The sequence below is a fragment of the Castor canadensis genome, chromosome 7, assembly GCF_047511655.1.
Source record: "Castor canadensis chromosome 7, mCasCan1.hap1v2, whole genome shotgun sequence".
Classification (NCBI taxonomy): Eukaryota; Metazoa; Chordata; class Mammalia; order Rodentia; family Castoridae; genus Castor; species Castor canadensis.
In genome coordinates this window covers 14,003,031-14,030,552 of record NC_133392.1, presented here as the reverse complement: position 1 = coordinate 14,030,552, position 27,522 = coordinate 14,003,031, and the positions used below count along the sequence as shown (strand labels likewise).

The 27,522-nt window shown below is 37.4% G+C and overlaps 2 protein-coding genes across 2 annotated transcripts in view; one reads left to right on the top strand and one right to left on the bottom strand.

The window, feature by feature from the left end:
- Slc18a2 (solute carrier family 18 member A2) overlaps nucleotides 1-7,159 on the top strand; it is a 35,036-nt gene extending 27,877 nt beyond the window's left edge. The window contains exon 16 of the mRNA XM_020185948.2: nucleotides 5,932-7,159. Within this exon, the coding sequence (XP_020041537.1) occupies nucleotides 5,932-6,036 (105 nt within the window). The 3' untranslated portion in view covers nucleotides 6,037-7,159. The remainder of the gene's footprint in view (nucleotides 1-5,931) is intronic.
- The window catches only part of Pdzd8 (PDZ domain containing 8), a 64,999-nt gene continuing 43,698 nt past the window's right edge, over nucleotides 6,222-27,522 (bottom strand). The window contains exons 4-5 of the mRNA XM_020185947.2: nucleotides 15,862-16,024; nucleotides 6,222-13,911 (exon numbers count right to left, since the gene is read on the bottom strand). Coding sequence (XP_020041536.2) covers nucleotides 11,711-13,911; nucleotides 15,862-16,024 — 2,364 coding nt within the window. The 3' untranslated portion in view covers nucleotides 6,222-11,710. The remainder of the gene's footprint in view (nucleotides 13,912-15,861; nucleotides 16,025-27,522) is intronic.

The following is a 27,522-nucleotide window of genomic DNA, read 5'->3' as shown; positions in this document are numbered from 1 at the left end:
ACTACACAGGGCACTTACTTCTTTTATTTTTATTACCTTTACAGTTGTTTTTATCATGCTTATAATATTTGATTGTTTATTCACTCAAAGAATGAAATTAGTTTGGTACATAGATTAGCATCAGTGTAGCTCTTTTGGCAACCAAATATAGACCTGAGCTACTTCAATTTGATTTTCTACAGTGCTTGTAAATCTTGAGCATAATTCTTCTGCCTCCCAAGAGTAGCCATTTGTGGTGCTGCTTGCTTTTCTTCTCCCTTACAGCAGTGACAGTTGCCCTGGTCCTCTCTATACAGTGAGGATTATGGGATGGCTTTAGGGATTTGTATGGAAAATCATGATATGTGTAACCTGAGTTCCACACGTGAGCATAGGGAGCTGTTTAATTCATGACTTTATGACCAGAATCATAGCCATACAGAGAGTAAAGTGCACTTTTGAATAAGTTCAACCCTACTGATTCTAAATTGGAATTTTGCAACGTCTGAGCCATTTTATCTTTTCTAAGGTGTTCGCCTTTTCCAACAGAAAATAATCTCAGTATTTCTGATAAACCCTTCATACCTGGCAGTGGTGCTGCTGATCTTTAAGTACTGAACACTGGCAGAGATCATTCAGCTGAAAGGAGACACCTGGAGATGTGCAGGTGCAATGGTGTTTCTGTGTTCACTGACAGGCTGGGGCTTCTTTGTGATGTTCTCTGGGAAGTACATCAGCAGTTCTGACTCTGCAACTGAGTAGGTCTTAAGGCTTTGGCATTTCCTGAACTGTCATTGATGGTTTCCACAAAAGTGGATTTAAAGACACAGCCTAAAGTTGGGTTATGTGCAACCTACATTTGTCTGGATCATTTTGTACATTCATTAATTCATTTATCCTCTTTTGAAAAATACCTCAAGCTCTGGGCCCTGGCTTATGCTTTGGGTGAGGTAGGATTAACCAGCTAATTCAGAATCCCACTGGACTCCTAGGAAAGGAGGGAAGGTGCCATGGAGGTCCTGGGGTAGAAGCATCTCCTCTCCTTTCTTTTTCTTGCTTGCATGTGTCTCTAGCTTCCTTCTCTGAGGGTGAAGGAGGCTGTGACCAGCCTGACTGTGTATATTCCCCCTCTACCGTTGTGTGGCTGACTGAACACAGTGCTTTTCCCAGAAGGGGCCAGAAAACTCTGAGCACAGCACTGGGAAGCTGTCATGGTGTTGCCATCCTATCAATTTGATTAAGGTGTAATGTAGGTTATACTCCAACCTTCTTTGACCAAAAAAATAGAATAACCTGGCAATGCTTCTGTCACCCAGGAGGCCATTCAGACTCTTGAGGTGGTAAACAGGCACAGGCCTAGGGCAGCTGCACTGTCTGTCCCTTGCAGGGGCTATGTGATTCTCTTCTCTGATGCACAGGGAAATGACAGCACTGACCTAACAGGGTCAGGCCCAGGAAATGGGTTACTGTCTCCATTGTCACCCACTGTCACATCTGTCTGTTTTATCTAGCATTCTGCCTCATTCTGTCTGCTCAGCAGCATCCGAATGTCCTGCCTGTCTTCCCTCTTCAATGCCAGAGTTTTGTTTTGCTACCCAGACTCCAGAACTGCTAGATGGGCATCCCTGGTCAAGGCAGCAGATGTTAGTGATTGTAGTGTCTGTTTGTGGGCAGCAGCATGATGGCCTATCTGAGCTAGTGAAGGAAATAAGTGAGGTCAGAAGACAAGAGGGGAAGGAGGTATGTTTGCCCAGCCATACATCCAGCACTACGTTCTGCAAAATGGTGGCAGAAGGTGGGTCCTCAGTGCCCTTTCTCTTTCTCCATTTAGATCAATGCTTTAGTTTATTTAAAATAAAAATACCGAAGGTAGTGGAAAAGACCATCTCAAAAGGCAAAGCAGTAAGAATTACAGGTCTCCAGAAAGCCACTTTCACTGTAAAATTTTAATAAGTGCCCAGCAAGATAAGTCATTAAATCTTGAAAAGATGTGCATCTCACTGCCCATAACTGATGTCCAGAATTGGAGGATGCCATTTGACTGGCATAATGGTAACACTTGAGGGTGGTGGCCAGCAGCTGCTGTCTGCTCATTATACAAGCAGAGCAGGAACAAAGTGGTGGAAGCCGATAGCACCTAATGATAAGACAGAGTGCGGCAGTGTGTGCCAAGGGGAGAAAGAATTGATTATTATACACTTGAGAAAACCCAGCAGAGACAAGTGCTGGTGCTCAGGGTTAGCAGCTATCCAAATACAGGGAACCCATGAGCCAGAAAAAGGCATTCCACCCTGAGCAAAGCATTCTTTCATTAGGCAGCATCCTAATAACAAGGTGTTTGCACTTAAGCTGTTTTATATGGAAAGACCTAATGCTTTTTTCATGACTCACATGCCATAGAATCATAAATGAGTTTGTGACTACTTGAGTTTTTTATCCATTTGGTTTACTGGATTCTGATCTTTATAATCAGTGTTATCCACATAGGCAGAGGAAAACAAAAACAAAAACAAAAACACTCCTTGTTACTCAGGTCCCCCTGCAAGTGTAAGAAATGTCAACACTGCCTTTGAGGAAAACAGTTCCTGTGATAAGACCATTACACAACACTGTTCTTAATTCTCAAAACACCCAGTTGGTATGGATTTTGCTTTTCAGATTAAAGAATCATTTTTATAGGCAGGGCACATTTCTTAGCCTCATTCTAGAAATTTCTAATTGTTGTCCAGGCACAAAGGAGGTGGTCTGAGGAGTGCAGGTTTCTTCTACCAGATGGCTCTGTGAGGTCCTTCAAGCCACAACCTGTTTCCTGGATGCCATAGACTGGGCAAGGATGGGATGGCCACAGCTGATAAGACAAGGCATGCTCTGCACATTGTAATCCACTTGGAGACATTTGTCCCTTTGCAGGGCCCTTATATAGTACATGCAAAGCCATCACCTTTCTAGTTATGTTAATGAGAGTAACACTTTCTGCTAGGCCTGGTACCTTTCAAAGTCTCCAAGACTAGAGCTCTACCTTCCAATGCTTTTACTGTTTCACTAGTCCAGCATCAAATTTGTATGACTTTCCCACTTCATTTGGTCTGCCATGTTTTTTAACTATCTTGGCAATTCCATCTCTGATCTGCATTTGATACAAGCTAGGTATTTGTTCAGGGCTGAGGCTGGGCTTTCAGTCTCTGGTCTTTCCTCTAACTTCATATGCCAACCCTCCCTTTTTCTCCTCAGCTAAAAGTTGAATGTAGCTTTCTCCTCAGTGTGTGGAATGCTGATTTAAAATACTTTCCTACTTCATGGGCCACTGGGCACTTATCCCTCATGTACTTGACCTACCCACTTGCTGCTTGCGCCTCTTTTCGTGGCACTTTTGAAATATTATATGTCATCTGGCTTATTTAATCATGCATAACTTTTGGAAAAATATAACTATTTCCCAATCTTTCCAGACAGGCTCTGAAGCCAGCAAGCTAGGTATTGAAAGCTATGAAACAATATTTCTGTTTACCTGAAACAGACAGGCTATGTCAACAAATAGTTTGGCTGCACTGATAAATTCTGATCACTTACATATGTATGATGCCAAAGCACCAGGCTCACCGAACTTCCCTGCAGTGCAGTTTTTATTGAGTTCATAGTCTATGACCAGTCCTAGGCCCAGGGGTCTTTATGATTCCTTTACAGGTGCAATGGTGGGTGAGTGGAGTGACAGAAGGCAATTTTGCATAAGGTATGACGACCATTCTTTCCAAGGTAGCCTTGCTGCCCATGGGCCAAGCAAGAGTCGAAGCCCACACCTAGCGGGCCAGGCCCAGCAGCCTTGCAATCAGGTCCTCTGGTGGTCTGGTGGCTTAGTGTCTCTATTTTACCTAGTGTCCTGTTGACAAATAATCCACACTTGTCACCAGCCTTGTTGTCCAAATCCTTTCATCTTTCAAGGTTCCTCTATAATTTTCACTGGCACTTAACCCGCAGTGAGCATTCCACCTATGAACCTGGGTGACCTGTGCAACTAAGTTGATGGTATAGGATCTTTAGGTAGTGGCATACACTTAGTAGGTGCCCTGGAAGCTCGTCAGCTGGATGACTCTTCTGTTGTAGTCTTATATAAGCCTTGTGACTGGGATAGTGTTTCTTCAAGCTGTTGACAACACTTTCATGTGATGGGAGGGAGGAACCTGGAATTTCATTTTTAGCCTGCTCTACGTCACCACTCCATCTCCACAGTGATCTTTGAGCAAGCAGCATAATTGGAAACAGTTAAGTTTGAAGCTGACAATCTGAGCTAGCAGCCTGACTCAGAGGTCGAGGAAGTCCTTATCTTCATGTGTCACACAGGCAGATCATTTGAGAATTTCTTGGGAAATGATAAAAGGGTTAAGCATCGAGTGGAGTCTTATCACATCTACAGGACAAGAGCTGGAAGTAATAGCTAACAGACACCAGATAGATTGCAGTAGGCCAGTATCAGATATTTTAATCCCTTTAGATTTGCAAACTGCACCACAAGGTATTGGGGAAGAGTTCACAAGGGGAGGAAAACTCTACAAGACATACCTGGTGAGGAAGAGAACTCATTCCAGTTGCACATGAGGTCTCACTGCCATCCCCTGCACTCCAGCTGCCATGGAGTGTTACAAGAGTGGACTTGGTCCTGAGGCTGCCTTGCTTCCTCTGCCCCCTCTGCTTCATTCTAGCTGTGCTGTCAACCCGCTGCATCCACAGGTTCTGCATCTGTGGATTCAACCAACCTCAGTTTCAAAAATATTCAGAATAGAACTAAGTGTGTACTAACACGTAGGCTTTTTTTTTCCTTTTCATTGTTCCTTAAGTACAGTATAACTACTTACACAGCATATTTACATCATACTGGGTATCTAAGTAATCTAGACATGATTTAAAATATGCAGGAGTGCATGTGTAGATTATATGCAAATACTACATTACTTTATATAAAACACTTGAGCATGTGCAGATTTTGGTGTTGTGTGTATGTGTGTGTGTGGGGTGTCTTGGAGCCAGTCCCAAGGATATGGAGTCAAGTTCTTTAACCTGTTTGTGCATATTTTCTCAACCTACCTCACAGGGTTATTGTGAAGTTGAAGCATTGTATGTGTAGTATGTTCTTGGCATGATGTCAGCTCTATTATCAGACTACATGCTTGGTTCCACACTTGAAAAGAGGAATAATGACTATAAATGATTAATTGAGATGCTTTGAAAACAAAGCATTGCTTTTTTTTTTTGCAGTCATACTATTTTTTTGTTTAATTTTAAATAACAATAGGAGAGAGATGAGACTTTTATGTTCGAGGACAATCATAAAATTGAGGTAAGACAGGACAGCTAGGATCTGGGGAGGGTGCCTGCATCACACATTTACAAAGAAATACAAGTCCCAGGATGTCTGGCCATGAAAATACCTAAGGGGCCGTGGTGATATGGTCTTAAAATATGTAAGGGCAGTCTGTGAAGATGGCTGGCGTAAGAACCAGATCCAGGGATGCAAAAATGGGTCAAGTTTGAGTTCAGATTTCCTGTTTCTAGCAAGCGAGAGCCCCTTTTGCACATCCTCAGGAAGTGTCCTCATCATTTCCTCAGTTCCTGAAGTTGGACTGAGTGACCTCCAGCACCCCTCGCCCCATTTCCAGGATTCTAAGTGTAATCTTCTTAAATCTAACCTTCCTAACTAACCCTTGCTTCACAGAGTAGAAATTCCCAGAACTGACTTTTGCTACCAACAGGTATAATGAAAATACTGCAGAGAGGGCTTCTGCTATCTCCTGTTGCCTGGTATTTTCACTTAGAATCGCCCAATGGCTCCAAATGACTGGTTAATAGCAGATAATGACACAGTGCATTCAAACTAGTAATCCTTCAAAGCAGCAGGTTAAAACTGTCTTATCTTTACAAAACAATTAGTTAATGTACTTGCACTTTGCTCTCTTTCAGGCTATTCTCATGGATCACAACTGCCCCATTAAGACAAAAATGTATACTCAGAATAATATCCAGTCATATCCGATAGGTGATGATGAAGAATCCGAAAGTGACTGAGCCTATCTGAAGTCATCCAAGTGTTTAATTGTATACAAGTGTTTCCAGTGAAATGACTCGTGCACAGCTGTCTTAGTCACCATCCATCCCTGGCAAAGAGTAAACAACCAAAGGCAATTCTTTCTTTTCCATAGTTATGATCGACTGCCAACAGCCTTATAAAGAAAAAGCGGCTTTTCTAGGGGTTTGTATAAATAGTGTTGAAAACTTTATTTTATGTATTTGATTTTATTAAATATTATACAATATATTTTAACGAAATAGGTATATTGTAAATCTATAAATATTTGAATCCAAATCAAATATAATTTTTTAACTTACATTCACGAACACTTGAACAAAAAAACTCAAAATTTTTTCTGAATATTGGTAATGAGTGTTTAAAGCACACATTATCGGAGACTGTTCCAACAAGAAACCAGAAGTCAGAAAAACAATCATTGTAAGACAGCATGTTATGTAGCGACACTGAGTTAAGTGTTGTTATTTAACTTGTAACTAGTATGAATAGATTTATGAGTCAAAAGCTAGTTATTTCAAGTGCAGAGGACAAGAAATTGAGTCAGTGATCTTTTGGATTTATTTGTAAATCTTTGCTGGTATTAGTTTTGTATATAATCACACACCTGGAAAGAGATGGTTGTAAATTAATATTTCTATCTTGTGGTTGGCAGCAAACATAAAAACCAACAAGAGAAAAAAAATTATTGTTCTGAAAGCAGAGAAAAGCACCCAAATGTAGTTATGAACCAAAAGCTTCTCCTTTAAGATGTAAATTGTCTTGCTGGATGAAAATGGAGGGCATATGTACCTTACACTGTCGAGAGTGTTTAAGCACGGTACAGTTTATCAACACCTAGTTCGAGTTTTAGAAAAAGAAACCTTACAAGACTAATAGCTGTTATAATTAGAAATATCAGACTACAGTATCTTTGACTTGTCTGCAAGTCATCCAAGTGTTTTTCTAGGGCTCTATTAATTTTGAATTGGCTGTAACCATTATTTTTTAGACTCCTAAAAGATGTTCACATCAATGTGAAAATGAATTTGAAACTAAGGAATGAAACTATCTTTAAACGTGTTAGGAAAACAGATCAATAGGGTGTTCAGGACACATCCCCTTTCCCAGACAGAAAACCATCTAAAAATGTGTATGTGTTACCATATCATCTTGTGTGCTGGGTAGTGTAGTTCTTCTAAACATGGCAACATTGATGTGTTTTTTCAGTGTATCAGCAATACTGTTAGTGAACACTGTCAGTCAACATAGCCATGTATGAAATACGATTGGGATGTAAAGATAGTGTGGAGTACTTGTTAATTCTGCAGTTCTGTAATTGTAAACAAAATTACCTAATGTCAGTTTTGCTAAGCTGAAATTGTGTTTGTGTTTACTTGGACAACAAGAGGAAAAGAACTTCGGAACGACTCCTCAGTCTTATCGACTGCAATATTACAGATTCTCTAGGAAAGTAGCTAACGTCTTTTGCTTTTATGAAGCTTTTCTGTGGGCCATAGGTGGTTTGAAGTCTGGTTTCCAAGTGCAATGTGTTTGAGGGAAACAGGCTTCCTTCTTAGTAACAATGGATAGTTACACAAGTCTGCTACTTTACAAGATGGCTCTGGAGATATGGTTAAAATAAAAAGGCAGGATTGGTTTTATTTTATAAGGATAGCCTTTAAAAATGTGCTATAAATTGGTTCTCTTAGAGTTTGTGGTTCTTCTTGCCCACAACATCGTATTTGTTCCTGCTTCGTTTTTGCCTTTAAGGCAGTCTGTAAGAATGACTGGCAAAGGCATGTCTGCTATTGTTCCCTAGGGAAAAGATAAAAGACAGACGAATTTTTCAGAAATGTTTGGGGAGTAAAAAAATGTGTATATGGGGAAAAAAACCCAGTAAGGTCTTTTATATGACTAACATCAGTCATATAAAGTTAGCAAGACTGAAAATAGAGGGTTAAAAAACTTTTTTTTATTGTGTATGTATCAGAACAAAGAAAATCCAGCTCTCTGAAGATTTTTTGAACAAAGGTGGCTTTTATGTTTGTACCAGGTAATACAGACACAAAAACCTTAATGAGGTAGCAATGAATATTCAGTTTTCTTTTGACTGCTAAGCATATCTGTCCAAGTCATGTTTTAGCAGTTTACTTAATAAATCTTTTGAGCACTGTACTGTACCTGCCTGTATTCTTTCCTAAACCAAATATTCCTGTTGCAATAAAATAAATTAGGTATCATTCTGACTATGAATGTTTAATTAAAAACTTTTCTTTTGTGCTTGCAGGTATCAGGTAAAAATCACTGCAGGTTAGTGTGAAGCATACTTTTGGCTTTCCACAATTTGTTTTAAATGAAAATATAACCAGCCACATTATTATCAGTGTGGAAAAAACAGTAATTATTGAATCTCTACTTATATTACTGTTCTAGCTACTGTGATCAAATAACTACCTGATGAAAATACCTCTAATATCCAGCCTTTGACATATGGTATGCAAGCCCAGGCCCCAGGGCCCTGGGTGTTCTGCAAAATCCTTGAAAATAGGGTCATTTTGAACAGTGTGTGTATGTTCAACAGCTTCTTCCGAGACTGGGGGTCTAGTTTTAATCAGACCTTAAACGGGCATCCAGTACTCAAAAAGATGCTAGGGAAGCTCCCACTCTTTTCTTTGGTAAGGAAAAGTACTATCTCAATTTAGAAATTAAGATAACATTTTAATTAAAGTGATTTTAAATTTATTTTTAAGGGACTTAAAATTTTATTGTCTTAGTAAGCAAATATTTTCAAACTGCCTTTAAAAAGTCAGGTATACTTAAATTTAGAACTTGATAATATGTTCAAAATATTTAGATTGTATTTTCTTCTCTTACAATAAGAAAATATCCACATAATATTCCAAATAGTCATGATACTGAAGAGTATGAGGCTTGCCATTAAGAAATGTAGTATGTTATGATTGCAAAATGCTAAAATGTTGCTCATTTTGTCAAACCAAATCATTCATCTACATACTAATGAAGATGATACACTTTAATTAGTGTAATTTTTTTTGAGACAGGGTCTATGTATAGTCTAGTTATTATTATATAAGAGAAGCAAATCTATACATATATTTCACAAGTTAAGGAAACAGAGACTTTTTTTTAAATGCTTCTGCAATTTTGTTTAGCAAAAGTGAACTGTTAGCTTGTCTGTATGGCCAAATTATACCAGGCAATAATTTCACAGAGATGCAGCAGTCACCTTGTCTTTAGATGTCATCAAATGAAGATATTCTTATTTTCTGTGGTAGTCTTTATTATTTTTTAGCTATTGATAACATAGCATGGCAGCAAGATTACATCAGTAATGTAATATAATACAACTTTTTTAAAATTGAAGCCTTATACCTTACTATACTCTAGGCTATTTGGAGTGTCCCCCCTTGCACTAAAGTATGACTGTGATGCCTCTACTGTCTCTCTCAGTAGATAGAAAAGTATTGCACTATACTAAAGGTATATTTTACAAATGTCATTAGCAGCATTACTGAGCTTCCTGTAATTAAGGTCCTACAGAGTTAAATACTTTAAAACATAGTAGATTCTTATGGAACTCAAGTTTTGCATTGTTTCTACAGCTCTTTCAAATGCATCAGCTTTCAGGAGCATGCTTGGGTATCATTACAACTTCCATGGTTTAATACATAAATGCCAGCCATTTATAGACACTTCACCTTCCAAGTTAGCAGTGGCAAGTTATTTTTTTTACAAGATGAAATGTGGTTATATGTTGGACAGATTGTTTCAAGCATATGCTGTGGAACAACAATTCAGCTTTCAGGAAGTTCTTTTAAAATGCCAGCTGCCTAAATAAACTGAGGGGGGGGGGTGGTTAACACATATATATTCTCGTTATAAACCTGGCCAAGAAAGGTATTTAGAACCATAATATTTCACTTAATAAAATAGGAGAGTTAACTTCTGATTTTAAAAGCAAAATAACTTTTCTACCCTCAAAAATGTTTTTCTCATATAAATAATACCTTGTATAGTTTGTTACTGCTCAAAGTGCTTTTGTAGTTATGCTACTGGTTTCCTCACAACAATCCTGTGAGGTAGTTAAAGTATTATCATTCTCACATCAGAGACAGGGAGCCTGCCACATGGAGTCCTTTTGTGACTTGCTTAGAGCTGCACAGTTCATTAATGGAAGAGCTTGAACTTAAACTCTTGTATGGAGTCTGGACTACAAGACTGGACCACAATCCTTACTTTAACACTATGCATTTTTCTACCAGCCATAACAGCTGTTGCATCTGGTTTTAAATTTATGTCAGTTTATGTATTAGTTTATCATTAGAGTTACTTGCAAAAGGGAAAAACATACACATCCATTTTATAGGTATATAACAGGCCCAAACTTCTAAGGTACCAAGAGAGGTCAAGTTCACACATTTTCCCTCCGTTGTGTGTTACTGGCATTTATAAGATAGACCCAGTATCAGACTAGATCATCATTTTCAGAGAACTGGTCCCAATTCCTATGTATACTGTCTATTTTTATTCATTTATCTATTTTTTAATAACAAATGAAGATGGTCTGAACTACCAAAGTATTCAGAATGATTATCATTCTGTTAAGCCTGTAAGACACCAGGTGAAGCAATAAAATGATTTGCATGATTCTTTTTCTTCACATCATACTCCTACATGAAAATTTTTTATAATAAAACCAGTTATCAACATGGTTATTTTAAGAACAGTCCTCTGAAACTTTAAAAACCCTTGCACGTGCTTTATTTCCTATGGGAGAGCTGAAGATGAAAAAATCACCATGAATGCTTAGGAAAGCATTGGCATTTTGAAAATTACTTCAAAATCCTACAGGTTACTGTCTTGCAGTAATCAAGCTGGTTATCCTCTCTAAAATTCTTGACCAACTATATGATATATTTATTCCATATTACCTTTTATTTTTCAATGCAGGCTCTTCAAATTAATAACTATACTTTTACTCCAACTGCACAAAAGTTTTAGAAAATTTCACAGAAGCATAGAAAGCAAGCAATATATATATATATATAAAATTTTTTTTTACTAAATCTGCATAACATACTAAAAGCTGCAGCATCTGCTTTCATGTTACATTTGGCAAAAACAAAATAAAAAGCACCCTCAAACCCCAAATAACAAAACCTCAAGCAAGTAGAGATGACAAACTTCATAATACAAAAGAAAAATTCAAAACCTGTTCCCTCAGTAATTGCTGTTGTCAATTTGGGCATGCAGCAAATCTGTTGTTATAACCATGATGAAAATGAAAATATTTCAAGGATCTGGACACTAATTCAAAAACTAAGAGGAAGGAAAAATAACAGACATCACACATACATAAACACAAAAAGTTAGCTTACATAATCACATAATTAGAAAAAGTTAAAAATAAATTAGTAAAAACCAATTCCTAATATAAACCTAAAAAAGCATAGCTATAAATGCAACCTAAAGCAACCAATTTAGTGGTCATGTGTCTGCTGGAAAACAACCTTTATCATTCTTGCTCTTATACAAGCAAATAACTGAGAAGCAGGCCAAAGTGCATTACGAGAGGATTGAAATGTGGTTGTATCTGTGGTACTTTAGATGCATCTTGTCCCCAGCCATTTGAAAGTTTAAATAGCCTGTCTGTTACACTGACTCAGATGGGCCAAATAAGTCATCTGAGATGCTGCTGAATGGCTGAGAGTCTATCAGTTGGCTAATTTCACTATCCAGGTCTTCTTCTGTATCATCTGCATACTTGCTTATTTTTTTGGAGTGCTGTTCTAAAGACAAACTTTCTAAGGTTTCAATATCTTCAATGCCTGCTCTGTAGTGGATCATAAGAAGTGTTAGAGCTTGCAGTCTTTCACCTGATTTAGCTAAAGCAGCAGAAAGAAGTGATTTTTTCCTTGTATCAGTTGTCTCTTTTTCTTCTCTAACAAGGGAATTATTGTGTTCCAATTCCTGATCGATTTCATTCTGCAGTTTATCCAACATGAACTCTAGCTTCTGGATCCTCTCCTCAGTAGGCAAGCCTCTGTATAGGTCACGGCCGATTTCTTTAACTGCGATGAACACACTGTCATCCAGCCCGCCTTCTTTCCTCACTAACTTTATTCCTGTGGTGTTTCCCCGTTTGGAAGGACTGTTTGGACCGCAGACCTCTGTGTCACTGCCTTCATTGTCCGATGTGTTGGGCGTGTGTTTTGGTGAAGGTTCTACGAGATCAGTTCCTGGTTCAGCGAGGCGTGTTTTGGAGACTTGACGCAAATTTAGCAACCGAGAGCTAGTATTGATAATGTGCCTTGTCAAACCTGTTGTCTTATTGACTGACTTGTTAGCTTCAGTATCAACACGAGGAGGCAGGCCCAAGAGGGGCTCTTGTCCTTCCAGTCTGAGTGTTTTCAGGGTCCGGTCTAATCGCCTCTCAGTTGCTCCACAAAGAGGAGTCTCGGCTAGACACTTTTCTTGACATTTTTTATGACAAACATAAGCACAGAACATACACTGGGAAGCAGCTTTTGTCCAAACTTTTTTCTTACAGTAGTCACACCAAGTTGGGTTTTGGAACTGAGTATCCTGGAAACTATGTTTACTTTCTGGTGAACCTGTCTGTCCGACAAAGTGTTCCTCTTTAGGCAAAGCAGACACTTCTTCGACCAAATGGAGTTCTTTTTCTTTCTCTACAATAGTAGCTATGTGGTGGTCTGGTTCTCCTTCCTTCAAATATTTGAAGTGAATAGTAACGTCACCAAAGCAAAATTTGTCATTGAAGCCTTTTTGCATACTCAGATTTCGAAGTGCAGTTCTAGAGACCATTGCCTTGGGTGCAGGGGCTTCCAGCCTGAATTTTGAAAGGTATTCCATATTTGATGTAGCCAGGCACCCTAAAGCCACTTCTTCAAGTTTTAAACTAACATGCCCCAAACAGATAAGACCCCCCAACTTGAAAGGATCCCTGCACCACAGTGCAATGTTTAGGTATCTGTGGCAGGCTTCTATATCAAACAAACAGGATGCTCTGGTTTTTGTCCATTTTCCTAGCTTATTACGATAAAGAATTTCAGATGATTCCCATGTTTGACGGTCATCTGAACTGTCCTTAGTAGGGCAGGAACTTTCTGAAATACAATCTTTCACCACTTCTTGCTTTGTTGAAAACTGCTTAGCTGGAGCCACATCGTCTACATGATCCACAGTCTTCGCTTGCTTTTCAGCAGATTTATCTGCAGGAGGCGGAGGCAGTACCTTCTCTGGCTTTTCAACAACATCCTGCTCTGCCTGAGTTGGGGCATCCACAGAAGGCAAAGGAACTTTCACTTGTGGTCGTGGTGGCACAGGTGGTTTGAAAGTGGGTCCTTGGTTGGGTTTTGTCACTTGTGCTGGGTCTGTTACCTCAGAAGTTTTTAGGGTTGCTGGCTTATTTCCTTCTTTGGATGGAAGTTTTGGTGGTGGGGGGTGACTTCCTCCAGCCAATTTACGGTTTAAAACTGGTGATATAGCGCCGAGGGGTTTAATGGAAAGTGTGGTGGGAGTACGTTTAGGACTATGACTTAATGACTGCGCCTCATCCTTGAACTCATTTTGTACTCTAATGTCACTTGCCAAATCTTCAAATTCAGAATCCAAGTCTCTGTTTTCAGCATCAACTGCCAACCCAACAGCTTCCTCTTCATAACCTGGTTGGCATGAGCTTGACAAATAGTTTTCTTCCAACTGGCCAAAATTATCTTGTAGCACCGTACCTTGATTACTCTGGCCAACAGGCCTTTCATAGTACACCAGGACTCGGTCACCAGCCTGCTTGATAAGCTTTAACACTTGCAGTGTTGATGTAATTTTCACACCTGGTTTAAGATAAAAGGGAAAACATAAAGTACTGGAACAAAAATTCAATCTTGTTACAGCTATCACCAATTCCATTACTAAATATTTTAAAAACCATTATATATCCATATAAATTAATCAATTACAACTATAATTTTTAAAGACATACCCGTTGATATGGGGCAAAGTTTATGATAAATTAAAAGAAATAAACCTATATAAATAATGTGTATCACACTTACCTCTCAATACAAATTTGTTTTTTTACAAATGTTACTAGGTATGAAGGAATAACATTTTTTAAAGCTTTGCATACATTTGTATTATTTGGATTTGTTTATTTTGGATAATAGATATTTACTACTTGTATAGTTGAAAACAAAACCCTAAAAGGGACATAAAGAAGTAAAATCCCCAATACGTAAAATAGGTTGAAAAAAAAAAAAGAATATCCCCAACACGTAAAACCAAAACAGGGTATGTGTGAGTGTAAGAAATGTACATTGAACTGTGATTTTAGCTGTGGGAGACTAACTTTTATGTTTATGGAGTGGAGGAGGTCTGTTTTACACCCGTCCTAAGTGTCTATGGACCAGCAGCATCACCATCATTGAGAGCTTATTAGAGATGCAGAATCTTGGGCCCACCTTGAATATTCTGAATCACTGCACATTTTTGAATACCATGGCCGGTGCCTGGAATACACATGAAAGTGAGGGATTCACTGCTTATGCCACGATCAGAGAGATTTCTACATGGAAAAACTGACATAGTTGAGCTCCCAAGTGTGCAACTATATCATTTTCATTGCTTTATTGTGACAATGGATTTAAATCAAAGACAAGAGTTTGTGAAATGTTACCAAGGATAACTGCTCTTTGATTTGGGAACCATTCTACCTTACTTGATGTCTTAGCTGTGAAAGAACTTATTACACTGCCCTTACAAGGTCAACTATAGTCAGGCACGGTAGGTCAAACCTATAATCCCACCTACTCTGGAAGTAGAGGGCAGAAAATCACAGTTTGAGGCCAGCCAGGGCAAACAGTTAATGGGACACCCATCCAACCAATAAAAAGCATGTGACTGTCATCCCAGCTATGTAAGGAAACAGGAGGATCACAGTCCAGACTGGCCTGGGGCATGAAAGTGAGACCTTATTAAAAAACTAAAGCAAAAAGGGATAGGGGTATGGCTCAAGTGGAAGAGTCCCTGAGTTCAACCCTAGTGCAGCCAAAAAAATAAAAATAAACTGATCAACTGTGACTAGATACCACAAGGTCTGAAAGACTTGCATGTCTTTACTGCTCTGCACACTTTAGTGCTACTGCTTAGGCATATATCCAGGCAAATAATCTGCATAGCAATAGAGTTGTTTTTACTGTCAACAACAATCCAGTTGATAAGAAGGTGTACAGTATGCAGGTGACATTTTTCCACCCGTGATTTGGCTGAACTCTGAATAACAGCATACTAACAAATGGCTGCACATTCAGACAGTATGGAGCCCCAGGAGAGTGTGGGTATGCCCTCTAGAGCAAGGAATACCAGTTCCTCTCCTGCTCATTTTCTTGTCCTATGTAATGGGGTTAGTAGTGCTAATACTACCAATTTTAGGCTCAGAATAGTGATGGTGAAGGTGATGGTTGATTTGCTCTTACTCTCACATTCAATAAAAATATAGAGTAAAAGGTGGGAAGGGAAGAAAAATTAGAGAAGTTATATTAAAGTGTCCTAAAGATGGAGTATTTTAAATATTTATGACAGTAGGACTAAAATGACATATATACTTTAGATGTATGTTTAAGGTATCCTTCAGGTATTTTTTATAATAAAGTTCATTACTTTCCTTTCATCATAAAAGAAAGTAACGTAAGAAGTAGCAGATGCTTGTTATAGAAATAAGGAGGAAGGAAGAGAGGGGACGTTCCTCTGTACACGTGAAGTACATTACGTATTAGTGTAATTACCTCCAATGGCAATGAGCCGGTCTCCCCGCTGAAGGTCTGCAATCGCAGCAGGTGAGTTTGGGGCTACAGTTTCGATGACGACATGCCCAGCATACCCATCAGACGACTGAACTAGGCGAAGTGTAAGTCCAACACTTTGCAGATTTCCTTTTATTAATTCAACCTTTGATAAAAGGCAGAGAAATGAAAACAGATTCAGTGGATTCACAGAGGTGGAGTGAGATAACAGTAAGACACTGAGACCATCACAGCTGACCATGACTTTTGTACTACGGTGACTATAACTGCAGGTAGAGAAAGAAGAAATCATTATTTTAACAATATAAGTTGACATACTCTTAAGACTACACATTTAAGCCATAAAAAAATTAAACACTTTTGTCTTCAATGTGTCTTATTAAAGATCCATGCTCACTGTAGAAAATATGGAAATAAGCAGAAAGGTGAAATGCTATCCAAGTAGCTAGGATTACAGGTGTGAGCCACCAGTGCCCTACCAATATAGGCTCTTAATTTGCTGCCTGAGCATATATTTTCCCTTTGATTTTTCTCTTTTCAAATGGTATGTGAAATAAACATTCCAGATGGGAAAAAAGAGAAGGTTGTCATAGGAACAATTAATCAGGACAAATGCTACATAATCTCCATTTCTTCCCAGTTTTTACTATTAGTAAATGCTGTTAATTTCAAACTTACACAAGGAACAGAACACAAGGTTCTGCTTCTTTTACCTCTTTTCTTGTTAGGAGCTCTTTATTTTTCTTTTAAATTTGTACCACTGGCTTATCTGAGTTTACAGTTTTAGTTTAGGAATTACCAGTTAAGTTCTGACAGCGGTTCTAAAGTTTCAGTGTTAAAACACTGCTTAGGCTGAGGATGTGACTCAGTAGTAGAGTGCTTGCCTATTAGGTTTGATCTCCAGCACTGAAAAATAAAACAATGGAAAATAAAACCCAAACACCTCTTAATTAAAAACATTAGCTTAGGCACAGTAGCTCAGGCTTGTAATTCTAGCTACTATGAGGTGATATTGGGAGGATCGTGTTTCAAGGCCAGCCTGGGCAAAAAGTTCACAAGACCCCCAATGTCAACCAATGGCTGGGTGTGGTAGTGGATATCTGTAATCCCACCTCGTGGAAAAGCACAAATAGGAGGCTTGTCAGCTTGGGCATGAAGTAACACCCTATCTCAAAAATAACCAACCCAAAAAAGGATGGCAGAGTGGCTCAAGTGATAGAGAGCCTGCCTAGCAAGCATGAGACCCTAAATTCAACCCCTAGAATTGTGTTCCTTTCCTCCAGGAAAACCTGACAGAACAATCCATTTAAAAGTGAGCATCATACAAAAAATGTTTTATTGTGAAATTTAAGATAAAATTTAAAAGACCATCCAAATGATGAAATGATTGTTGGAACAAAACTGATTCCTCCATAGAGGAAACTATTTTTAAATAAGAAATATATAATAGTCTCCTACATATATATCTTGAAGTTATATGACTGTTAGATATATCGTACCTTATACATTATAAAACATATGCACAAATGGAACCTTTTAGATGATATAAAAATAAATATCCTCAATATTTCCCCTGTGTCTGGTGGTATGCACTCCTTGGAATAGGATATCATTATCTCAGAGGTTTTGGCTGTTAACATTTTATTATGGAAAATTTCAAATATATACAGAGAACAGTAAAATGAACCCTGTAGCAGATTATAAACATGGTCACAAATTTCTCCTATCCTGGTACATATCTCCCTTTGCAATGTTAACTATCAAACTTGCCATTTGAGACATAACTTATTTCTCCACCCCAAATATAACAAAAACTAATAATAATAAAATAAGCAGAAGCTCGGGTGATCCAAACATTATCAACCTGGATTTAACTGACATTTATAGAATACTATAACCAACAGTGGGACTATACACATTCTTTTCAAGTGCTTCTAGCATGTGGAAGGTCATAAAACAAGAGTAAGTTTTAAAAGACTGAATTCATACAAAGTATGTTCTCTGATTAACAGAATTAAATTAGACATCAGAAATAATTTCTCAAATGTTTAAAAAGTAAAAGCAGTATACTAAATAATTCATGAGTCAATGAACTCACGAGAAACTGAAAATATTTTGAATGAAATGATGAAAATAAAATCAAGAGAAATTTAATGGATATAATTAAGCAGTATTTAAAGAAAATTTATAGCTTCAAATGCTCATATTGGAGGAAAAAATATCTAAAATTCGTGATCTGAGTTCGTACCTTAAGAAAATTGAAACCCCAAAGTAAAAGCAAGGAAAGAATAAAAAGCAGAAACAATGAAATAGAAAATAGAAGAGAAAATCATTGAAAGCTAACTCAATGAAATGATCAGTAAAACTGATAAGTCACTAAGCTGAGCTGATCAAGAAGCAAAGAGACATATATCATCAAAATCAAAAAGAGAGAAACATCACAGACACTAACAGAATAAAGCAACAGTATGAACAACATCCTGCCAATGCATTTGACAATGCAGATGAACTGGAATGTTTTCCTTTAAAGATATAAATGACAAACACAGATCCCAAAAGAGAAAATTTGAATACTCTTATTATCAGTTAGATACACATTCTTAAATCTTCCCACAAACAAAAAAACCCTTCACATATTGATTGCTTCTATGGTGAAATTTTTTTTTTTTTGGCTTTTTTGTGCTGGGCATTTTTTTGAATTTTTAAAAATTAGGATATATTCTTTGTACAGGGGGATTCATTCTGAAAATTCCAAATAGGCTTATACTGTACATTGGTTAGATCACCCCAACCATATCTCCCCCTTGGCCCCCTCTCCGCCCCACTTAAAACTATAGCAAGAGATTTCTTTGTTCTATTTTGTATGTGAAGTCCATCAACCATATTCCCCCACCGTAACCTCCTTCATTTCCCCTCCCCCTCCCACTAGTACTTCCCCCACCACTATTTTACATTCTTTGTCTTTCGTTATTAATATCTAAGTCAGTATTCAAAGGGATTTCTTATTGTATCCCCACTGGGGTGCACTTTACTTTGGTCCGTTTAATCCCTTCTGTTACTCCGTCTTACCCGTTTACCTCCCACTCTCCCAATTTCAATAGCTTTCAATACACATCCTCATATCCCCTACCTTCACAGATGTTGTGTTTTACCTTATGTTGATGCTCTACCATTCTCTTTCCCTTTCCTTCCCTCCTCGAGTTCCATAAAGTAATCCCACTGTTGCTAACATGTTCTACATATGAGCTTGCATATGATCATGTTTGTTTTTGTGTATGTTTATCTTTTATCACATATTGTGTTGGGTATTGTATTTTTGAAATAGGATCTTGCTTTTGGTTTTCAGGCAGGCCTCAAACCATGATCCTCCTGAGTAGCCAGGATTACAGGCATGAGCCTGGCCTTTGGTGAGTTCTTAAAGAAACTCTTGGAATCTTCAAGAAATACAAAAAGTAGGAACACTTCCCAAATCATATGTTGAAGTCAATGTTACACTGATTCCAAACCCAGACAAACATAAAACAAGAAAACAGAACTATGGACTAGTATCCCTAATGTTCAAACCTGAATGGAAAATAAAACTCAATCCAGTAATGTAAAAAAACGGATAATGTTGATAACCAAATGGAGTTCATTCCACGAATTCAAGGTTTACCAGTCAGGAATCAATCAATGTAATTCAGCATATTAACAAAACAAAACAATGGGGAAAGTAATAAATATTTTGATAACTGTAAAACAAAAATAAAAACAAAACGTAAAGCTCAAAGGTGAAAGAGTTAGCATTTTTCTGGGCTGGCAGAGTGGCTCAAGTGGTAAAGCACCTGTCTAGCAAGCAAGAGGCCCTGACTTCAACCTTCAATACTCGGAGGAAGAAATAGTTAATGTTTTCTGCTTGAATCAGTAACAAAGCAAGGATTTCTCTAACCACTTAAACTCTGCACTGGAGGTTATAGATAGCAGAATCAAGCACAAAGGGAAAGCATAAAGCTTGGAGGATAAAAATTGTCTTTATTTGCAAGTAACAGGATCCAGTACATTGATAATCCTCCAGATATACAAATTTTGTATTAAGATACTGAATTATACAGGTCACTATTTCAGATAGCCCTTAGTTTTTCAATTTACCTAACTGAATAAAAGCAGTTTGGGATGAATTTTGATGATCTTTAAGTCAATCAGGAAGAACAACATTTAGATAGTTTTTCCATTTAACTTAAGTCAATCAAATGCATACTGACTCTTAACTTGAGATAACTAGAATTATTAGACTATAGATACTGGGTTAAACCAGATACAGTCAGAAAAAAGAACAGTGTATCTGAAAGAAAAACCTATAAAATGTAATCTAACTTTTTATTTTGGTACTGTTAAATTTTAAAATAGCATAAAAATTTAAATTTTTAGCAAACATTTATATGTAGTTAAAATAGTAAATACAAAAAAGAACATATAATAAAGAGCTGTCTGTCAAGCTCCCCACAACTACCATAGCAATGACTTTAAAAGTCTGTTTTTAGTTGTTCTAGGAGTTGCCATTTTTTCTCTAGATATTATGTATGCATCATCTCTTAATATATCAAATTTTAGACAATGTGTTAACTCCTTATTAGTAGCAGACAAGGTTGTTAGCTTATTCTAATTATATAGTGATAGTACTGTTTTTAGTTGCTCTACATACCTCTTTGTAACTTTAATACACTTATAACCTTATTTCTTATTCATCCACTCTAAACAATATCTTTATTGATTTTAGCCCTTCTCTACCTCTCCTCTTTGTAACTTCAACCTTCTAAATTAAACCATCAGTGTTCATGATTACTATTATTTGTTTTCTAACTATAATTAAACTATCAAGGCTGGCTGATTTTAAAAGCTGTAAGTCAGCAAACAGTACTTAAAATATTTTGAGTTAAAAGCCGTACTTATTATAAAATTGGACATTACATTTCCTGTTTTAATTTTTTTGGAGATTGCTATGAATGTCCCTTCTAAACATCATGTTGAAATTTAATTGCATCCTCAAGGATCATACAGGTGAGACCTTTAAAAGGTGATTAGGTCATGAAGGCTTAGCCCTCACAAACAGATTAACATTGCAGGAGTGTGTTCATTATGGAAGGAATGAGTTTGCTATAACCCTGGCTACCTCTTGGTCCCTTCTCTGTCTGCTGGGTGCTTGCTTGCCCTTCCACCATGTTATGATGAAGCACAAAAGCTCTCAGATGCTGGTACCATGCTCTTGGAATTCTTGCCTCCACTGTGGACAGTATCTATATTGTGGTTAGCTATTTAGAGAATATTTAACTATATTCCAAGACTGAAGGATGATATACCATGAGACGTGTATAGGTAAGAGGGCGACAGGGAATCAGGCAAGGGAGAGGGAGAGAGTATCACTGCTACTTCCAAGTACTCAGGGACTGGACTCCCTCAGCGTAGGGATGCCAGAACAACAGAAGAGCCCCCCTCAGGAACACTTTTATGAAAAGCACAGTGAAGAGACTTGAAGTGGAGATAGCCTTTGGCTGTAAGAGAGAGAAGTTTTAAGGAAAGAGCCAAGTATGGAGGTCAACCCTCATCACTAACATTTTGAAAGGGAACGCCTTACTCATTGTAGGACTTGGGTTTTTTTCCAACTCCTACTGTACCTAAGTATAATGGTTTTGTTGCCTATATTTTTAATGAGTGGAGACAAACACACTTTCTTCTACAAAATGGGTTTTTATAGATTGGCCAAGGGTACATGGGAAACTCCATGTTTCTATTAAATCCACACCTCTACCTTCTCCTCCTCCTCTGGGTCATTACTAGGCCAGGGCTCCAGCTTTACCTACTTTCTTACAGGTTACAGAAATTTGGCCAGTTTCTCCCTCATTTTAAAAACTGCCAATAACTAGGGTTCATATTGGCTAAAATTCTACTATTACAGAGAAGTGCACTATTTTTTCAGAGCCCTCTGGTTGAGTAAACATCCTCAGCAGAGGTATAATTAGAGTAACATATTAGAGAGAGTCTAAAAACAATTTGTTTATAAATTGAAGTTTATAAATTGCATGCCTGAAAGTAGAACTATTTGGTTATGCCAACCAAATACCTTAGATATTTTGGGACTATTCAAATTACAAGAATGGCTTTCAAAAACCTATACTATTAATGTAGAATCCAAACATTTCTGTCAGAAAGCCTCTTTTTGGTCACTGTGCTCATGGGAATATAAAATAGCTTCTTTGGTCAAAGTAACCAAAATGCTATATGTCACCAGAAGGACTGCTATAGACTGAATACTTGTGTGTCATCCCCTTCTCCAATTCTTATGTTGAAATCATAACCCCCAAGATGCTGGCATCAGGTGGGGCCTTTGGGAGGTAATTAATTAGGTATTAAGGGCAGAGCCCTCAAGAGTGGTGCTATTATCTTTCTTATATAAGAAGCCCCAACTAACTTCTGTCCTGTCTGCCATGAGAGGACATAAGGAAAAGATGGCCAGCGATGAAGCAGGCCCTTATCATACATAGAATCTGCTACACAGAACCCTGATGTTGAACTTACCAGTCTCTAGACTTGTGAAAAATAAATTTCTGTTGTTTATGAGCCACCCAGTTTATAGTATTTTTATTAAATGGACTGAATGTGACTAAAAAAACAATCATTGTTTTTGATGGATCAGTGTGTAGATCACCTTTGCTTGGTAGATTTAATTCTGGATATTAAGGATTCTAGCCATTATGATTAGCATATCAAAGAGTTATACCCAAACTTTGAGTTATAGTTGAGAGGTCAAAATTTCTAAAACTACAACTTTTATTTTAAATGTTCCTGAGTTATTTGCAAAGTGAACACCTGTGTGCAACATTTCTGTGTTAAAATGCTATTCTCTGGTCATTTCATTGAATACCAAACATCAGTTCAATTTGTTTATGGTTACAGGGCATAAATGACTAGCAGGCTAGGAACTAACAGGTTACTGTCTATCCCAATTGGAAGCACCAGGTTGTAGAAAATCTAGGGCTAAATTTCCTATTTTATCATCCATCACCTTTAAAAGCTATAACCACAATTGATGAGCCCACTAACTCCATTAGTACTAGGTTAAAACATAAAGATAAGCACATGCTCCAGTCCATCTTCACTCTTTGCACCGTTCCACCCCCAACATGCTAGGTGCAAGGTAAAATACGAAGTACTTGGCTCAATTAGAAGTGACTGAGTTAGAGCTAGAGTACTATTACTCAATTTCTGTTTAGAATGGTATTTCAGTAAATTATAATTCTGAGAAGTTAAAAAAAAAGTTAAGATTCCAGAATGAAAAAGGAAATACATATAAAAAGAAGTAAACTCCTGAGTCTCTGAAAGGTCATTCTGGTATCAGTCAAATCTCCTTCCAGGCACAAGCTGTTTTAATGGCACAGAAGATACAAACTAAAATATTTCACGAGACCCTTGACTGTTTACAAACTATGCTCCTTAGTTCCAAGGGCCCTATTAAATTCTCAGTCATCTCCCATCCAGTTCCATCACTTTAACAGAAAAAAAATACTATATTAGCTGTCTTCTTTGAAACTGTCTCTGATCAGCCAAGAAGGCTCGCATTTTGAATGCATATGATTACACCATCTTTTTCATAGAAAATACAACTCTTTGAAATATATGGCAAATTCTTTGCTTTTATTTCATGACATAAAAATTTCTAGCAACACTAATGGACCTTTTCAAACACCTTTCATTAAAGTAAGCAATTCTTGAAGGTATAAATTAGAACGGTTCTTACTCATTTAAGTCAGATAAATGAAAAAGATCTACCAGGTAACATATTTCTGCCAGTGCAGAAATAAATTTTGCTGCCCCTGTTCCAATCATGACAAAAATTATATACACACAGGGTATTTAAAGGGGCAGATGTATATGGGGAACAATTTCTAAATTCTTTCACTTGGACTGTACAAGTAAATATTTTTGTCAGAATAATACCTACCTTTTCAGCAATTAACTCTCAATGAATAGCTGAAGAACCTCTGATGTCCAACACCCATACCCAAACCCTCCATGAACTATGGCAGATTTAAAATTTGTTCAAGAATACTGTAATGTTGTCTGGTTAGCTTTGTACTCAATTGGGTTTGAATTCTGGCTACATTTACTAGTTCTGTGACCTCCACAAGTGGTTTAGCCACTATGGGACTTATTTGCAAAAAACATATATTAGTCCATATTTATTACAACAAAATTCCTGAGGCAGGCTACTTAAGGAGAAAAAGGTCTAATTTGCTCAGTTTTAGAGTTTTAAAGGCATGGCACCAGCATGCCTTTAAAACTCTGGTGAGGATCTTATGGTAGCTGGCCCCACTACAGTGACAGCATTTAGAAGAGAAGGCAAAACAGGAAGCCAGAGACTAATTCAGGGGTTGTGCTCACAAGAGCTCAGAAATTCCATGAGAGCTACTTTAATCTCTTCTAAGGGCAGGTCCATGACCTAAGGACCCCCCACTAGGCCCCATGACTTAAAGATGCTATCATCTTCCCCACTGCCAAACTGGGGAAAAACTGTCTAACACATGAACCTTTGGGAGACACACTCAAGCCACATCCAAATCATAGAAAAGAAGCTACTAATAATATCCGCCACACTGAGTTGTTGTTAGGATTAAATGCATCTGGTCATAAATGTTTAGCACAACCCAGGAACTTCCATAATCTTCTTTAAGGAAGATTTGTTTCTTGGTGAAAGTACAAGTGAGGCCCCTCAAAACAGAATAGCAGCTGGCTATGAGGTAACTTAGTCTCTAAAGCAACTGGATGGTAAATTAGGACTGCATTCTTTGGTCACAAAGAGACAACAAGGATCCAGGAATATGCAAAAAAGATAAACTCCATTATACAAATACAGCTGACCTAAGAGATCTAAGGAATAAAAATGATAGTCTGCTGAGGTTCAAAGGCTGTTAGAAAAATAATGAACATGACCTTACAATACACTAAGGCTTCTTCTTGTTTCTCTCTTTTCAAATCTGATTGAAGTCTCTAATAATGTTTTGATCTCAAACAAATTTAAATTTTATACAACCATTCCTGTGAAATAAAAAGCTAAGGAAAGTGGGCAAAGGCTGAGGTTGTTAATGAAATAACAGTGGAACACTCATGCTGTTTTTAGTTCCTTTGTCAAATAGAAAGCAACAGCTCTTATTCTTAAACATCAAGTCAAATTTTACCTTCATATATTAGCATTATACATCTACAGAGTGATGTGTGTCTTACTAAATATATACTTAGTAAGATTTGTATCTTACTACAGAAGCAGGAGATCCTTAGGGAAAGATTGTTTTGTTTTTTTTTAAATGTAGCTTTTAAAGTAACTTTTTTTAATCTTGAAATAACTTCAAGCTAACAGAAAAGATGTAAAAATGTAACAAAAACTTCCACTTATATTGAATCCATATTTTCTAGTTATTAGCACTTTGCCACATTTGTTTCTCTTCTTTGCATATTTTTTTCCTGAATCATTTAAAAATAAGTTGCAGACATGAGGCCCCTTACCCCTAAGTATTTACTCACAAGAACATTCTCTTAGCTGGGTGCTGTGACTCACGACTGCAATCCTAGCTACTTGAGAAGCAGAAATTAGGAGGACTGCCAGCCTGGGCAAAAAGTTCTTGAAGCCCCATCTCAACCAATGGCTGGACACAGTGGTGCATGCCTGTCATCCCAGCTATGTGGGGAAACACAAATAGGGAGGATTATGGTCCAGACCAGCCCGACATAAAGTGAGGTCCTACCTCAAAAATGACCAACACAAAAGGGTGGGAGGCATGGCTCAAGTGGTAGAGCTGCCTAGAGAGTGCAAGGCCGTGAGTTCAAGGCACCCAGTAATGTTAAAAAAAAAAAAAAGTCCCCTTACATAATCACATTACAATGATGAAAGTCAGAAAACTAACACTGGTGTAGTACTAGTCTACAGACCTTATTCTAGCTGGAATGCATTTTGAAATACATACCAATAATCATATATTTTTGCATTAAAAAAGACTTAAATCAGGGGTGAGCAAACTATAACCCATGGGCTGATTTTTAATAAGTTCTATTAGAAAATAGCCATGCTCACTTAACTATATATTTTCTATGGTAGCTTTAGAACTAAAATAGCAGAACTGAGTAGTTGTGACAGTGACTGTCATAAAGTATTTCCTATCTGGCCCTTTATAGAAATGGTGTGACAAACAATGACTTAAAGAATAAATGTGTACAGATATACACACTGACATGACTTACAGATTTCCTTAAAACATCAAAAATAGAAAAAAAAAACCCAAATGTTCATCAGTATGTGAGTGGTTAAATACATTAAGGTATACAACAAAATATCATGCACACATAAAAATGATGACATGTGTACATGGAGACAGAAACATGCCCCCAAATATTGTTAAGTGATGAAAAAGGCTTTTATTCTTCAAAGAACACATACACACATTCTGTATGTGAACGGTGTATGTTTGTACAGTTTTTATGAAAATTTAACAGTGTTCCCTTTGGGTAGTACAACTGTGGTTGATTTTTGCAGTCTTCTTCATGGCATTTTCTTTAAATGGGAAAAGATAGTCCATACCAATATCTAAACATACATAAGTTTTATCTTACACAGACTGCTGATTTTATTGTTAAAATATGCAAGCTTCCCCAAATTTTGCAAATGAGTGAATCACTGCAAAAATTTAAAAAATCTGCTTCACGATACTTCTCACCTTATGCTTTATGGCTTCTGACTTGGACTACTGACAACTTTCTCAGTGTTGATCTGTCCACACACTAAGAAGCACTGGATGACCTTTAAGGAAGTATAATGAGTTGTCCAGAAGTAGTCTTAATACAGTGATTAATAAGACATTCTTATCTCTTCCAATATAGAGTACGCTGCTTAACATAAGCAACTTTCAAATACAACTTCCTTTTTGTCTAGTGCAACCCAATATTAATATAAATCAATATGCTTACATATGAGAAACACAGCTGTTCCCAAATCTAGTATGAACTGTAATGTTCACTATTTATTTGGAGAAACAGTCAATATCTTATGAGAATACTAAAAAGACTGGCTTGATAGGATGTATGAATTAAACTGCTGCTGTTGCTGCCTCTCCCTTTCCACTTGCCTGTTTGAAGGCAAAAACAGAAGCTTCAACCTAGTTTTACTTTTAGCCTATTCATTTTAAACACCTGACATTTATAGTAAAATGCAAAGTGGTGTGTTAGAGGTTTTGAGTAAATACCATGAACTAGTTCCTAAGTGTCCTATAAATATGTTATTAATTACAGATATGAGTAGGTTTTTTTTTCTATGCTTTGACATCAACACACTCTTTAATCATAAGGAGTTCTTAATTTCTTGCTTAAACCTTCCTGAAATTTAAGATTTGTTCATGTTTTAGCTTCAGCTGTGATGGGCAACAGGTAGTTGGTTTCCATCCTCCTCCTAGTTGCTATCAGCAAACTTGGTAATGCTTTCAATCACCATTTGGGCCTGTCATCTTAAAAAAAAAAACAAAACAAAATCTCCATCCCATGACTGAGAAAGCTATTTGTTCTGCCCTCTTCACCTTGTTACAGGAAGGATTCAAAAGTAATGGGGACGCAGAATTGATAAAGACA